The 16,860-nt window shown below is 46.5% G+C and overlaps 1 protein-coding gene across 1 annotated transcript in view; it reads left to right on the top strand.

Annotated features, from left to right (window-relative positions):
- secisbp2l (SECIS binding protein 2-like) overlaps nucleotides 1–16,860 on the top strand; it is a 121,834-nt gene that overhangs the window by 30,930 nt on the left and 74,044 nt on the right. The window contains exons 3-4 of the mRNA XM_072470250.1: nucleotides 6,250–6,422; nucleotides 14,878–15,193. Of these exons, the coding sequence (XP_072326351.1) occupies nucleotides 6,319–6,422; nucleotides 14,878–15,193 (420 nt within the window). The 5' untranslated portion in view covers nucleotides 6,250–6,318. The remainder of the gene's footprint in view (nucleotides 1–6,249; nucleotides 6,423–14,877; nucleotides 15,194–16,860) is intronic.

Genomic DNA, 16,860 nt, shown 5'->3' on the forward strand with positions numbered 1-16,860 from the left:
AATGCACGGAGCATTTGCAATAAAGTGGATGAACTAATCGCGCAGATAGATATAAATGAGTATGATATAATTGAGATTACGGAGACATGGCTGCAGGGTGACCAGGGATGAGAACTGAATGTCCCAGGGTTTTCTGTATTTAGGAAGGACAGACATGAAAGAAAAGGTGGTAGCGTAGCACTGCTGGTTAAAGAGGAAATTAACACCGTAGTGAGAAAGAATATTAGCTCTGACAATGTGGAATCTGTATGGGTAGAGTTGAGAAATACCATGGGGCAAAAAAACATTAATGGGTGTCACATATAGATCCCCAAACTGCAATGGTGATGTTGGGAATGGCATTAAACACAAAATTAGAGATGCATGTAATAAGGGAATATCTGTGATCATGGGTGATTTTAATCTTCACCTAGATTGGGCAAATCAAATTAGCCACAATGCCGTGGAGGAGGAATTCCTGGAGTGTATACGGGATGGTTTTCTTGACCAAATATGTGGAGGAACCAACTAGAGAGCAGGCCATCTTAGACTGGGTACTGTGCAATGAGAAGGGAATCATTGCCAATCTGGCAATGACAGACCCCTTGCGGATGAGCGACCATAACATGATAGAATTTTTATCAAGCTGGAGAGAGAAGTAGTTGATTCAGAGACTCGGGTGTTGAATCTTAATAAAGGGAACTATGAAGGTATGAGGTGTGAGTTGGCCTTGCTAGATTGGGACGAGTTACTTAAAGGGATGACTGGATAGGCAATGGCAGACATTCAAGGAATGCATGGGGGAACTACAGCAATTGTTCATTCCTGTCTGGCACAAGCAAAATGGGTAAGAGGGCCAATCCATGGCTTACAAAGGAAATTAGAAATAGTATCCGATCCAAGGAAGAATCATACAGATTGACCAAGAAAATAATAGGTCTGAGGATTGGGAACAGTTTAGAATTCAGCAAAGAATGACAAAGGGATTGATTAAGAAGGGTAAAGTACAGTACGAAAGTAAGCTTGCAGGGAACATAGAGACTGACACTAAGAGTTTATATAGATATGTGAAGAGAAAGAGATTGGTAAAGACCAATGTAGGCCCCCTACAGACAGAAACCGGGAAATGCATAATAAGGGACAAAGAAATGGCTGAGCAATTGAATGCATACTTTGGTTCTGTCTTCACAAAAGAGGACACAAATCAGATAGCAGAAATGTTGGAGAATGAAAAGTTTAGTGAGAGGGAAGAACTGAGGGAGATCAACATTAGTAGTGTGATGGGAAAACTGATGGGAAAACTGATGGGATTGAAGGCGGATAAATCCCAGGGCCTGAGAATCTGCATCCCAAGGTGCTTAAGGAGGTGGCTCTGGAAATAGTGGATGCATTGGTGGTCATCTTCCGAGATTCTATAGACTCTGGAACTGTCCCGGCAGATTGGAGGGTAGCTCTTGTCACTCCATTATTCAAAAAGGGAGGTTCTTGAATCCATTATCTTTTAAAAAAAATATATATATATTTTTATCAAGGTTTTGCAGAATTTTTCATAAAACAGTAGTAATAATAACAAAACAAACTAGAGTGAACATTAACATATTGTATATTCTCTTTTTGCACTATCAATTAAATAGACATTACCACACGCGACTCACCATCACCATCCCAATGAAGCACTCGCCCCCCCCCCCCCCCCCCACACCAAGGATTGCTGCTGCTGCTGACGTTTTAATTTTCCCAGAGAAAGTTGACGAACGGCTGCCAGCTCCAAGAGAACCCTAGCATAGACCCTCTTAAGGCAAACTTTATTTTCTCGAGGTTGAGAAACCCAGACATGTCGTTAACCCAAGTCTGCACTCGGGGGGGGGGGGGGGGGGGGGGGCTTCGAGTCCCTCCACATTAATAAAATCCGTCTCTGGGCTACTAGGGAGGCAAAGGCCAAGACGTCGGCCTCTTTCGCCCCCTGAACTCCCGGGTCTTACACTCCAAAGATCGCTATCTCTGGACTCTGCACCACCCGTGTGTTAAGCACCTTGGACGTTGCCCTCGCAAACCCTTGCCAGAACTCTCTAAGCTCCGGGCATGCCCAAAACATGTGGACATGGTTTGCAGGGCTGCCCTTGCACCTCATACAACTGTGTCCTACCCCAAATAACTTGCTCATTCTCGCTGCCGTCATGTGTGCCCGGTGGACCACCTTAAATTGAGTTAGACTGAGCCTGGCACATGATGAGGAATTAATCCTGCCCAGGACCCCTGCCCACAGACCCGCTTCCAACTCCTCACCTAGTTCCCCCTCCCACTTGCCCTTGAGCTCTTCCACCGGGGTTTCCTCCGCCTCCTGTAGTTCCTGGTAGATATCCGACACCTTCCCCACCCAGGTGCCGGAGACCACCCTGTCCTGTATCCTCAGTGGCGGCAGCGTCGGAAAGACCACTGTCTGTTTTTTCAGGAAGGTTTGTACTTGCAGATATTTAAAGGCGTTTCCTGGTGGCAGATTAAATTTGTCCTCTAGCGCCTTCAAACTGGGAAAGCTTCCATCTATGAACAGATCTTCCATCCTTCTGATGCCTGCCCTCTGCCAGCTCTGGAACCCACCATCCATCTTGCCCGCGACAAACCTGTGGTTGTTACATATCAGGGTCCAGACCGACGCTCCCTCCACCTTCTTGTACCTCCTCCACTGTCCCCAGATCCGCAGTGTCGCCGCTACCACCGAACTTGTGGAGTAACGGGTCGGTGAGAACGGCAAAGGAGCTGTTATCAAAGCTCCCAGACTAGTACCTTTACATGACGCCGCCCCCAGCTGCTCCCATGCCGCGCCCCCCCCAAAAGAGTAGGGATTAATGGGCCATTTTTCAAATTGGCAGGCAGTAACTAGTGGGGTGCCACAGGGATCGGTGCTGGGACCCCAGCTATTCACAATATATATTAATGATTTGGATGAGGGAACAAAATGTATGCAGGTGATACCAAGTCGGGTGGGAGGGTGAACTGTGACGTGGATGCAGGGATCTGACAGCATGTTCTGATGTTCTGGTCAGGTTGGGTGAGTGGGCAAATCAACGGCAGATGCAGTATAATTTGGATAAGTGTGAGGTTATTCACTTTGGAAGCAAAAACAGTAAGATCGATTACTACCTGAATGGTTGGAAATTGGGAGCGGGAGGTGTGCAGCGGGACCTGGGTCTCCTTGTGCACCAGTCGCTGAAGGTAAGCATGCAGGTGCAGCAGGCGGTAAAGAAGGCTAATGGTATATTTGTCTTCATTGCGAGAGGTTTAGAGTACAAAAGCAGGGATGCGTTGCTGAAATTATACAGGGCCTTGGGGAGGCCACACCTAGAATATTGTGTGCAGTTTTGATCTTTTCTGAGGAAGGATGTTCTTGCTCTTGAGGGAGTGCAGCGAAGGTTTACCAGACTGATTCCAGGGATGGTGGGTCCGTCATTTGAGGAGAGATTGACTGGGTTAGGATTGTTCTCGCTGAAGTTAAGAATGAGGGGGGATCTTATAGAGACTTATAAAATTCTAACAGAACTAGACAGGATAGATGCAGGGAAGATGTTACCAAGGATGGGTGTGTCCAGAACCAGGATCACAGTCTGAGGATTCAGGGTAAACCATTTCGGACAGAGATGAGGAGACATTTCTTCACCCGAAGAGTGGGGGGTGAGCGTGTGGAATTCATTACCACAGGAAGTAGTAGATGCTAAAACATCGAAATATATTCAAGAGGCAGCTAGATATGTGGGCAGTGTGGTAGCACAGTTGCTTCACAGCTCCAGGTTCCCAGGTTCGATTCCTGGCTTGGGTCACTGTGCGGAGTCTGCACGTTCTCCCTATGTGTGCGTGGGTTTCCTCCGAATGCTCCGGTTTCCTCCCACAGTCCAAAGATGTGCAGGTTAGGTGAATTGGCCATGATATATTGCGCTTGGTGTCCAAAAAGGTTAGCTGGGGTTACTGGGTTATGAGGATAAGGTGGAGGCGGGGGTTTAAGTAGGGTGCTCTTTCCGTGGGCTGTGCAGACTCAATGGGCCGAATGGCCTCCTTCTGAACTGTAAATTCTATGATTCTGCACAGCACTTGGGGAGAATGGGATCAAAGGCTATGGGGAGAGAGCAGGATTAGGCTATTGCATTGGATGATCAGCCATGATTGTGATAAATGGTGGAGCAGGCTCGAAGGGCTAAAAGGCCTTCTCCTGCTCCTATCTTCTATGTATCTATGTATAATTAAACTCTAATTGTTCTTGCACAACGTGGGAACGAGCTTCATCTCAGTTTGCCCTTTTTATATAATCAATTTTATTAGCATCTGTATTTCATTGGAGAATCCATCAATCCAGTTGTCATTGTTACTTCGCATTAACTGATCTAATCTAGGATGTCCACATGGAAACACATTTTACATTTTTAATGCTAGGCGATTGAACATTTCGGGCACGCAGGTCAGATTCAGTAGACCCCACTTGACTTTGTGCCAAGCAATGATCATCTCCAACAAAAAAAAAATCTTCCTTTTCCATCGCTGAATCCCAAAATCAACATCCTGGATATTAACATTAACCAGAAACTGAACTGCACCAGCAATATAAATACTGTGGATACAAGCGCAATTCAGAGGCTGGGAATTCTGCAGTATCTCCATCTCCTGACTCCTCAATATGCCCACCAAATATTAAGTCACAAGTCTGAAGTGTGTTGGAATATTGTCCACTTAACCCAGATGAGTATAGCTCCAAAAATAACCCAGGAGCTTCACACCATCAGGGAAAAGCTTGATCAGCACCTCATCTGACAACCGAAACATTCACTCCCTCCATTGACGACATACAGTGGCTACCCACAAGATGCACTGAAGTATCTTGGCAAGGCTCCTTAGACCACATCTTCCAAACCTATGATCTCTAACACCTCGAAGGACAAAGGTGCCAGATGTCTGGTAACACCACTATCTGAAAGTTCCCCTCCAAGCCAGACAGCATCTTGACTTGGGACTATATTGATGTTCCTTCACTCTCACTGAATCAAAAACCTGGAACTCCTTAATATCACTGCGGAGGCATCTACAGCACACCGACTTCAGGGGTTCGAAAAGATGCTCATCACCACCACCTTGGGAGCAACTGATGATGGGCAACAAATGTTGGCCTTGCCGGCGATGTTCGCATCCTATGAACAAATGCTTGAAAAGAAAGAGGAAAAGAGTGGGAACTTAAAAGGAAAGAAGAATCCAACAGTGCATCACCAAACCGATCAGGGGCCAACTGCTCTGACCAATCAAGTCTGAATTCTCTCTGGCACTTGAAGCTTTTTGTCGTCCCTCTTGACCTGCCTTGCCATATAGAACAACTGAAATTAAGATTTCCCCCCCACTGTTGTAAGTCGTCATTTCTTAATGGGAATCAAATTCTGTTGGAACTAACATTTCTATAATATCCATTTTAGCACACAGCTTTCTTCACAAAATACTTAACTTGAATAGCTGCAGATCAATTTGAAGTACCGTATAATTATGTAAGCTAATCAAATGAGTAAATTTTATGTATCTCATTTCTTCTTATTTATTCTGTAACCTATGTCCAAAATAAAGCATTGATTATCTTTTACATCTTTTCATTTAGTGTCATACATGTGAAACTAAAAGGTGCCTGCCCTTTCAGCTAATGTTGCTTTTCCAGTCTGTTGGGGGGGGGTGGAGGAGGGATTTGTCATGGGAAAAGAACTCTGGTTTATCACTACCTTGGAAGGGGATTTGGCTTCACATGCGTGGATTAGGCAGGTGGTGATGAATAAGCTTTGGATCATGGGTGATGGATGCCCATCCAATTATTTGAAAAATCAGAAATGGGATGATTATTGGAAGTTTATATTGCATGCATGCAATTTATGAATTTGATGATCCTGGTTCACTTGCAGCTTTGCTGCTTGCATGTTCACTTAACATACTAGGAATTTAAATTGATGAATAACTTTGGTAATTTGGTGTATAAATGTTTTCCTTCTTGCAAAACTGGCCCTAATGTTGCATTTGCCTTTAACAGTGTTAAATGCATATTTTAATGAAACTAAATATAAATGAATATTCAATGTGCAAATGTTTTTTTTAAAGCCATACTAACCTCTGGAGAATACAGATGGGGTTGAATATCACCCTTTGTTTTGTAGGCTGCTGTAAGAGTAGGATGTTAAAGTGCGGGTCATGTGTGCATAGTTTTTAGCTGCTGTAAATTTATTTTTGAGTAATGGGTTTCCTCACCATTTTATTCAGGATATCCAGCTTTCGGCAGAGGTGGAGCCATTTATACCCCAGAAGAAGGGTACTGACATACTTGTTCCTATGGCTCTTCCTAATGATGGAAATGGTAGTGGTGTCGAAGCTCCTCCTATACCTAGCTATTTGATAACCTGTTACCCCTTTGTACAAGAAAATCAAGCTAATCGGTGAGTAGAGGTCCAAGAATCAGCATCTACCTGTGCATACTTTTAGTTCAAGCTGTTAATTATATGCCTAAGCTTTAAAATCAAGACACCGTGTTATGCCCAGGGTTTAGAGAACCCCCCAAAGTGTATCATGGAGTTCACCTGATCCACAACTTTTAATAGATTGTTGCTATGGGGATCACAAGGGCCTACTTTACAGGTGTGATGCAAACAGAGAGCTAAAGTACTTTTAAATTAAAACAATGTTTTGTTCATGAAACCAGTTAACACTTTATAAACCCACAGTTAACATCTTAACAACTATCAACACCAATCATCCCCACAGATACAATATTCTATAAATAACCCTCAATCTTTCCTTGCAACATCCATAAGATAAAAGATCCTTTTTAACACCAAGATCAGGTTTAAATTCTCTACTGAGAGCAGTTATCACTTTGTAATCACACAGATGATCTGGAGACAGTCTTTAGATTGCAGAGAGATCCTTATACAGCTGTTTGCTTTTCCTGCAGCTCTCGAAACGAAACTAAACACACCCTGTAGCTGCCTGCTCAAAGCGAAAGACAGACAGCTCAGCTCCACCCACACTGATATCACTGCAGCTATTCGATAAACACCATTTCTTAAAGATACGTCCACTACAGCTATTTAATAAACACCCTGTTCTTAAAGGTTCTCTCATATGACAATAGGAACACCACCACCTGGAGGTTCCCCTCCAATTACTCACCATCTTGACTTGGAAATATATCACAGTTCCTTCACTGTCACTGGGTTAGAATCCTGGAACTCCTTCCCTAACAGCACTATGGGTGTATCCACACCACATGAACTGCAGTGGTTCAAAAAGGTTTCTAGGGCAGTTAGAGATGGGCGATAAATGCTGGCCCAGCCAGTGAAACCCACGTATTGAAAATGAATTTTTAAAAAATTATACTTGTTTTAGTTAATTGTGGAACATCATTTAGTCAACATTGTTCCAAACCTTGGATTAGTTGGAATGGGTAGGTTTCAGGTAAGGGAATGCTGTGATCATGGAATGTGATCGCATGAACCTACCTTTAAAGTCACACTTGGATTTTCTTCTTTTTTTTTGTGTGCTCTGACTGTCCCAAAAAGTAAAAATCAGACCTCGGCAAATGTCAGAAAATATCAATACTGGCCTTATTTCTGTTGGGTTGGGCAAGGTGAAGGGAGAGGAAAAATGCCAATCTGACACTCAGGCGAATGCCCTGTATCATAAAGCTGCAAGCATTTCAGAAGCAGGATGTTCACATGCTCCTAGTTGGATGGTTTGTTTTGAATATCTTATGAAATATTGCGCTTTCTAATAGTTCTGTAAAATGACCAATATGAGTTACTGTTTTTTAGTGACACAATAGAATCAATGACTTCATACCGAATTCAAACCAGGATTGACAAGTCTTGTAGCACAGTAGGCAAAATATCCCCAGACCCCGAAATGAAATGTGAATGCCTCGAGTTTTAAACAATTCAAATTGTCAGCATCCTTCAGGTCTAATTCAGCAGGCATACTCGGTCACCTGAACAAGATAAACCTGTGATGCAGAGTCATTTGGAGCATTGCCAGATCAGTGGGGCTTAAATAAAGAACAAAGAAAATTACAGCACAAGAACAGGCCCTTCGGCCCTCCCAGCCTGCACCGATCCAGATCCTTTATCTAAACCTGTCTTCTATTTTCCAAGGATCTACTTCCCTCTGTTCCCCGCCCGTTCATATATCTGTCTAGATGCATCTTAAATGATGCTGTCGTGCCCGCCTCTACCACCTCCGCTGGCAAAGCGACCCAGGCACCCACCACTCTCTGCGTAAAAAAACTTGCCACGTACATCTCCCTTAAACTTTCCCCCTCTCACCTTGAAATCGTGACCCCTTGTAATTGACAACCCCACTCTTGGAAAAAGCTTGTTGCTATCCACCCTGTCCATACCTCATAATTTTGTAGACCTCAATCAGGTCCCCCCCTTAACCTCCGTCTTTCCTAATCTACTCAACCTTTTTTCAGAGCTAGCACCCTCCATACCAGGCAACATCCTCGTGAACCTCCTCTGCACCCTCTCTAAAGCATCCACATCCTTCTGGTAATGTGGCGACCAGAACTGCACGCAGTATTCCAAATGTGGCCTAACCAAAGTACTATACAACTGTAACATGACCTGCCTGCTCTTGTACTCAATACCCCGTCCGATGAAGGCAAGCATGCTTTGTCTTCTTGACCACTCTATCGACCTGCGTTGTCACCTTCAGGGTACAATGGACCTGAACTCCCAGATCTCTCTGTACATCAATTTTCCCCAGGACTCTTCCATTGACTGTATAGTCCGCTCTTGAATTGGATCTTCCAAAATGCATCACCTCGCATTTGCCTGGATTGAACTCCATCTGCCATTTCTCTGCCCAACTCTCCAATCTATCTATATTTTGCTGTATTCTCTGACAGTCCCCCTCGCTATCTGCAACTCCACCAATCTTAGTATAATCTGCAAACTTGCTAATCAGGCCACCTATGCCTTCGTCCAGATCGTTTATGTATATCACAAACAACACTGGTCCGAGCACGGATCCCTGTGGAACACCACTAGTCACCCTTCTCTATTTTGAGACACTCCCTGCCACCACTACTCTGTCCCCTGTTGCCCAGCCAGTTCTTTATCCATCTAGCTAGTACACCCTGGACCCCATGAGACTTCACTTTCTCCATCAGCCTACCATGGGGAACCTTATCAAATGCCTTACTGAAGTCCATGTATATGACATCTACAGCCCTTCCCTCATCAATTAATTTTGTCACTTCCTCAAAGAATTCTATTCGATTTGTAAGACATGACCTTCCCTGCACAAAACCATGCTGCCTATCACTGATAAATCTATTTTCTTCCAAATGTGAATAGATCCTATCCCTCAGTATCTTCTTCAACAGTTTGCCTACCACTGACGTCAAGCTCACAGGTTTATCATTCCCTGGATTATCCCTGCTACCCTTAAACAAAGGGACAACATTAGCAATTCTCCAGTCCTCCGGGACCTCACCCGTGCTCAAGGATGCTGCAAAAATATCTGTTAAGGCCCCAGCTATTTTGTCCCTCGCTTCCCTCCGTAACCTGGGATAGATCCCATCCGGACCTGGGGACTTGTCCACCTTAATGCCTTTTAGAATACCCAAAACATCCCCCTTCCTTATGCCGACTTGACCTAGAGTATTTAAACATCCATCCCGAACCTCAACATCCGTCATGTTCCTCTCCTTGGTGAATACCGATGCAAAGTACTCATTAAGAATCTCGCCCATTTCATCTGACTCCATGCATAAATTCCCTCTTTTGTCTTTGAGTGGGCCAATCCTTTCTCTAGTTACCCTCTTGCTCCTTATATATGAATAAAAGGCTTTAGGATTTTCCTTAATCCTGTCAGCCAAAGATATTTCATGATACCTTTTAACCCTCTTTCTTGCGCGTTTGAGATTTGTCCTACTTTCCCGATATTCCTCCAATGCTTCATCAGTTTTAAGTCGCCTAGATCTTATGTATGCTTCCTTTTTCACCTTAGCTAGTCTCACAATTCCACCCGTCACCCATGGTTCCCTAATCTTGCCATTTCTATCCCTCATTTTCACAGGGACATGTCTGTCCTGCACTCTAATCAACCTTTCCTTAAAAGACTCCCACATTTCAAATGTGGATTTACCCTTAAACAGCTGCTCCCAGTCCACATTCCCTAGCTCCTGCCGAATTTTGTTATACTTGGCCTTTCCCCAATTTAGCACTCTTCCTTTTGCTCCACTCTCGTCTTTGTCCATGAGTATTCTAAAACTTATGGAATTGTGATCGCTATTCCCAAAGTAATCACCGACTGAAACATCAACCACCTGGCTTGGCGAAGTTAAAATCTCCCATCACGACCACCCTATCGCTCCTACATTTTTCTATAATCTGTCTACATATTTGTACCTCTACTTCACGCTCGCTTTTGGGAGGCCTGTAGTAAAGTCCCAACAATGTTACTGCACCCTTCCTATTTCTTAGCTCTTACCCATATTGCCTCAGTGCTCGAATCCTCCATAGTGCCCTCCTTAATCACAGCTGTGATATCATCTCTGACCAGTAATGCAACTCCTCCACCCCTTTTACCTTCCTCTCTATCCCTCATGTAGCATCTATACCCTGGGATATTTAGTTGTCAATCTTGCCCTTCCCTCAACCAAGTCTCAATAATACCAATAACATCATATTCCCAGGTACTAGCCCAAGCCCTAAGTTCATCTGCCTTACCTGCTACACTTCTCGCATTAAAACAAATGCACCTCAGACCACCTGTCCCTTTGCGTTCAACCCTTTCAGAGTCATCCACATTGCTTTGGGTCTCAAGTCATATGTAGGCCAGACTGGGTAAGGATGGCAGATCTCCTTCCCTAAAGGGCATTGGCATTAATGAACCAGATGGGTTTTTACAACAATCGACAATGGTTTCAGAATTACTTTTAACTCTAGAATTTTTAATTTTTTTTTTAAATTTAGAGTACCAAATTCAATTTTTCTAATTAAGGGCCAATTTAACGTGGCCAATCCACCTACACCTACCCTGCACATCTTTGGCTTGTGGGGGCAAAACCTCCGCAAACACGGGGAGAATGTGCAAACTCCACATGGACAGTGACCCAGAGCCGGGATCGAACATGGGACCGCAGTGCCGTGAGGCAACAATGCTAACCACTGCGCCACCGTGCTGCCTCAGAATTTGTTTTTATTGTTTTCAAATTCCACTATCTGCCATGGAGCGATTCAAACCTGGCTTCCCAGTGGAAGACTCTGGATTACTATGCCAGTGACATTACCACTGCGCCCTAACCTCCCTAAGGGGCACTGCAGCAGCTTGCCAACCCTCCTTCAACAACATCTTCCAAATACGCAGACTATCCCACCTAGAAGGGTAAAGGCAGAAAATATCTGGGAACCCCACTACCTGCAAACCGCACATCATCCTGACTTTGAACTATATTCCAATTCCTTCACAGTTGCAGGATCAGTATCCTGGAACTCCCTTCCCAACAGTGCCATGGGGGTACCTCCTCGAGTGGGAATGCTGCCGTTCAACCACCACCTTCAGAGCACTTGGTGATGGAAATAATAATCTTTATTAGTGTCACAAGTAGGCATGGAGGCTTACATTAACACTGCAATGAAATTACTGTGAAAATCCCTTAGTCACCACTCTATGGCGCCTGATCGTGTATACTTGATAAAGAATTCAGACTGCCCAATTCACCTAACAGCACGTCTTGCGGGACTTGTGGGAGGAAACCGGAGCACCCGGAGGAAACCCACGCAGATACTGGGAAAACATGCAGACTCCACACAGACAGTGACCCAAGCCGGGAATCGAACCAGGGTCCCTGGTGCTGTGAAGCAACAGTGCTAACTACCGTGCTGCCCAAAATGCCAACTATGCCAGTGATGCCTACATCCCATGATAGAATAAAAACTAAGTCTCGGTGGATTGATGCCTGGCAGCACAATACATTTTTAGCCAGGTGCAGTACTGTCCTGGTCACTTGGAAACTTGTGAGTAACTGCAGTTGTTCATGCTGCCTGGGCTATTATGTGCTATTCGGGGGGGCATGGCTTGCAGTGCCAGGGACCCAGGTTCAATCCTGATTTTGGGTGACTGTGTGGTGTTTGTGCATTCTCCTGTGTCTGAGTGGTTTTGGGTGTTCCAGTTTCCTCCTACAGCCCAAGGATGTGCAAATAAGGTGGATTGGCCATTCTAAATTCTAAACAGTGTGGCAGCACAGTAGCATTGTGGATAGCACAATTGCTTCACAGCTCTAGGGTCCCAGGTTCGATACCTGGCATGGGTCACTGTCTGTGCGGAGTCTGCACATCCTCCCCGTGTGTGCGTGGGTTTCCTCCGGGTGCTCCGGTTTCCTCCCACAGTCCAAAGATGTGCAGGTTAGGTGGATTGGCCGTGATAAATTGCCCTTCGTGTCCAAAATTGCCCTTAGTGTTGGGTGGGGTTACTGGGTTATGGGGATAGGGTGGAGGTGTGGACCTTGGATAGGGTGCTCTTTCCAAGAGCCGGTGCAGACTCGATGGGCCGAATGGCCTCCTTCTGCACTGTAAATTATATGATAATTAACGGTTGGGTGGGGTTACAGGGGTAGGGTGGGAGAGTTGGTCTAGGTAGGATGCTCTTTCAGAGGGTTTGTGTAGCCTCGATGGGCCGAATTGCCCTCTTCTGCACTGTAGATGTTCTTTGATTCTACATTCACAAAGTAATTACGGTTCACCACCTGTCAAATACTGTCCAACTCTATGCATGAAGGAAGATGGATGCTGCACTGGTAGGGAATCTGGCTTTGGATTACTGATGGATTATGAATTTTGTGGAAGCTCCTGCAGTACAGATCAGTGCATCAACCTTGGTGACAGAAGAACTACTGAAAATAGTTATTAAATTCAACAATCTCACTATTAAGTGTGATTTGATCAGAGAAGGGCAACAACTGATGGCACAGTTAGAGTAGAAACGGATAGGTCGGGATGAGCAGAATTGGAGTTGCTCAAATTTTTGATGTGCATTACCAACATAATCACTGTGTTCAATTCATGCAACGCATGGGCCTGACCGGTTTGTGCTGCTGGCTGTGGGATGCAGCAGGCCGTTGGCTGCTGGCTGTGGGGTGCGCAGGCTGCTGGCTGTGGCTGTGGGGTGCAGCAGGCTGCTGGCTGTGGCTGTGGGGTGCAGCAGGCTGCTGGCTGTGGCTGTGGGGTGCAGCAGGCTGCTGGCTGTGGCTGTGGGGTGCAGCAGGCTGCTGGCTGTGGCTGTGGGGTGCAGCAGGCTGCTGGCTGTGGCTGTGGGGTGCAGCAGGCTGCTGGCTGTGGCTGTGGGGTGCAGCAGGCTGCTGGCTGTGGCTGTGGGGTGCAGCAGGCAGCTGGCTGTGGCTGTGGGGTGCAGTAGGCTGCTGGCTGTGACTGGGGTGCAGCAGGCTGCTGGCTGTGGCTGTGGGGTGCAGCAGGCCGTTGGCTGCTGGCTGTGGGGTGCAGCAGGCCGTTGGCTGCTGGCTGTGGGGTGCAGCAGGCTGCTGGCTGTGGCTGTGGGGTGCAGCAGGCAGCTGGCTGTGGCTGTGGGGTGCAGCAGGCAGCTGGCTGTGGCTGTGGGGTGCTGCTGGCTGTGGCTGTGGGGTGCAGCAGGCTGCTGGCTGTGGCTGTGGGGTGCAGTAGGCTGCTGGCTGTGACTGGGGTGCAGCAGGCTGCTGGCTGTGGCTGTGGGGTGCAGCAGGCCGTTGGCTGCTGGCTGTGGCTGTGGGGTGCAGCAGGCAGCTGGCTGTGGCTGTGGGGTGCAGCAGGCTGCTGGCTGTGGCTGTGGGGTGCAGCAGGCAGCTGGCTGTGGCTGTGGGGTGCAGCAGGCTGCTGGCTGTGGCTGTGGGGTGCAGCAGGCAGCTGGCTGTGGCTGTGGGGTGCAGTAGGCTGCTGGCTGTGGCTGTGGGGTGCAGCAGGCTGCTGGCTGTGGCTGTGGGGTGCAGCAGGCTGCTGGCTGTGGCTGTGGGGTGCTGCTGGCTGTGGATGTGGGGTGCAGCAGGCTGCTGGCTGTGGCTGTGGGGTGCAGTAGGCTGCTGGCTGCTGGCTGTGGGGTGCAGCAGGCTGCTGGCTGTGGCTGTGGGGTGCAGCAGGCAGCTGGCTGTGGCTGTGGGGTGCAGCAGGCAGCTGGCTGTGGCTGTGGGGTGCAGCAGGCAGCTGGCTGTGGCTGTGGGGTGCAGCAGGCAGCTGGCTGTGGCTGTGGGGTGCAGCAGGCAGCTGGCTGTGGCTGTGGGGTGCAGCAGGCAGCTGGCTGTGGGGTGCAGCAGGCAGCTGGCTGTGGGGTGCAGCAGGCTGCTGGCTGTGGCTGTGGGGTGCAGCAGGCTGCTGGCTGTGGCTGTGGGGTGCAGCAGGCTGCTGGCTGTGGCTGTGGGGTGCAGCAGGCTGCTGGCTGTGGGGTGCAGCAGGCAGCTGGCTGTGGCTGTGGGGTGCAGTAGGCTGTGACTGGGGTGCTGCTGGCTGTGGCTGTGGGGTGCAGTAGGCTGTGACTGGGGTGCAGCAGGCTGCTGGCTGTGGCTGTGGGGTGCAGCAGGCTGCTGGCTGTGGCTGTGGGGTGCTGCTGGCTGTGACTGTGGGGCACAGAAGGCTAACGTGTCGTGTTTCTGGGCAGAGGACCGGGAAATAGTGAGTTGAAGAAAAAAATCTTGTAAGAATAAACCTTTGTTCTTCTGGGGCCAAGATTGATGCAAAGGCTTGATGATCTCGTGCTCAAACTGCTTGCCTTCCAACTCACTGCAATAATTCTAGGGGAGGTTGAGTAATATTTTTAAAATGTAGGTGCAAATATATTGGGTGTATGTATGTGTTTTTAAAATTGGATCAAAAAATATTAATAGTTTTTCTTTGTATCATATTACAGGCCTGTATATAACGGTGATATTCGGTGGCAGCAAGGAAATCCAAACGCGACAGGACCATACCTTGCCTACCCCATATTGCCAACTCCACAACCTCCTGTTTCTGCAGATTATGCTTACTACCAACTCATGCCAGCACCATGCACACCAATGGTGGGCTTTTATTCTCCTTTCCCTGCACCGTACACTGCGCCCTTCCAGCCAGCCAATGTGGTGAATGCAGTGTCGGGTGAGTGTAGTGAAAGACCTGTTCCTACTGGACAAGCTTGCCAAGCTGCAGCTCAGAGAGGCAGAACTAGTAGAGGACCAGTGCCGAAGGTAAGGATTTGCAGTTCTATTTGTTCTTTATGCTTTTCTACTGAAGTTTAATGGCCCTCTTCCTCTGTGCCCAAATTAAAAATCGGATGTTTGGTTTTACTCTAAAGCCCGTGGGTCAATTTGCTTTATACACTGTGCATGATCTTGGTTGGGTAAATTTTAGCATAAAAATCTTAATTATTTATGAATATTTTTCCTCCTTCCTTCTTGGGGAATATTGATTTTTGTGGCAGTATTGGCTACCAGCACTAGGCATTACATAATCTCAGATACCATGCCCAACTGACCATTATTTGTTAATAAGCCCAGATAATGGTCAGCAGGCTAATAAATCCTGCATGGAAAGCAACAAAGACTTCCAGCAGAGATCACTGGATGATGATCGGGAAAAGGCGAACTGCTTTTTTTTTGTTCTTTGTTAACCCAGAATGTTGGTTCCAAATTACATTTTTCTGAGAAAATCAATTTTGTCAGATTAGAAAGTTGTGGTGACCTAATAAATATCAGATTAGAACTCTGACTCAACCAGTAGGCAGTCATAACTATCTTATGCATCTTGTGTTCCTTTTGAAGGGATAAGCAGTAATGCCAACTATCTTCATTCAGGAAGTTTCTCAAAATCGCTTCCATTTGGTGAAATGTAGTCATTTTCACATGACCAAGTTCAGTGTGTGTAAATGTCTTCATAGTTTGCTCATACCATTTTGACATCTGCCACGGTTCAGTATCTTTAGATTTTGAGCAAGGAAATGAGCATCATTCATTCCCTTGCTTGTAGCTAATTTCTCATGATGGGTTGATAGAGCAGTGATATTCATTTTTAAAAAAAATTAATTTTCTTTTTTTTTTTCTCCAATTAATGGGCAATTTGACATGGCCAATCCACCTACCCTGCACATTTTTTTGGGTTATGGGGTGAGACCCACGCATGGGGAGAGTGTGCAAACTCCACGCGGACCGGGATCGAACCCGGGTCCTCGGTGCCATGAGGCAGCGGCGCTAACCACTGTGCCACCATGCCGTCCCAGAATATTGATATTAATGGCTTCTATAATGACCTCCAGAGCGTGCAAGAGGAGGATATAAAAAATTGCCAGCAAAGTAAGGATTTTGCATGTTAATTCAAGATGGCTTGTCGCCCTTAAATTGTCGAATACTTAGAATCCAGTATTTCTGAAGTCTTACATTCATCGCGGATGGCCGGCGCAGACACGATGGGCCGAAGGGTATGACTCAGCCTCCTTAAACTACCATGATTTGGGAGTACTGTTACCTCCACATCAGCAACATACACTTTAAGCATTTCTGTCTGATTGCCTCCCTGGACATTTTTGTTTTGTTAGTGGCTGAAATTGTTTCCCGCTTTGCGCTGCTTCACCGGTTTTGGCACTAGCCTAACTAGCGAATGGTGCCATTTTGTGCACTCTGCAGCTCTTGTGCCTTCTTTTCAGTGGTTTCCATGGTCAGCACTGTCTCCATTGCTCATTTAAAATTTGTCCCATAACGTACAAAATCACAATACCCCAATAACCACTTCAGTTTAGCAATGTAACTTACAATCGATTTATCTGAGGCTCTCATCCCGGAATTAAATTTGAAACTCTGGACAATGATTGATGGTTGAAGTTGCAATAGAACAGTCATTAAATCCATGAGCTCACTAAATC

This window comes from Scyliorhinus torazame, chromosome 12 (genome assembly GCF_047496885.1).
Source record: "Scyliorhinus torazame isolate Kashiwa2021f chromosome 12, sScyTor2.1, whole genome shotgun sequence".
Lineage (NCBI taxonomy): Eukaryota > Metazoa > Chordata > Chondrichthyes > Carcharhiniformes > Scyliorhinidae > Scyliorhinus > Scyliorhinus torazame.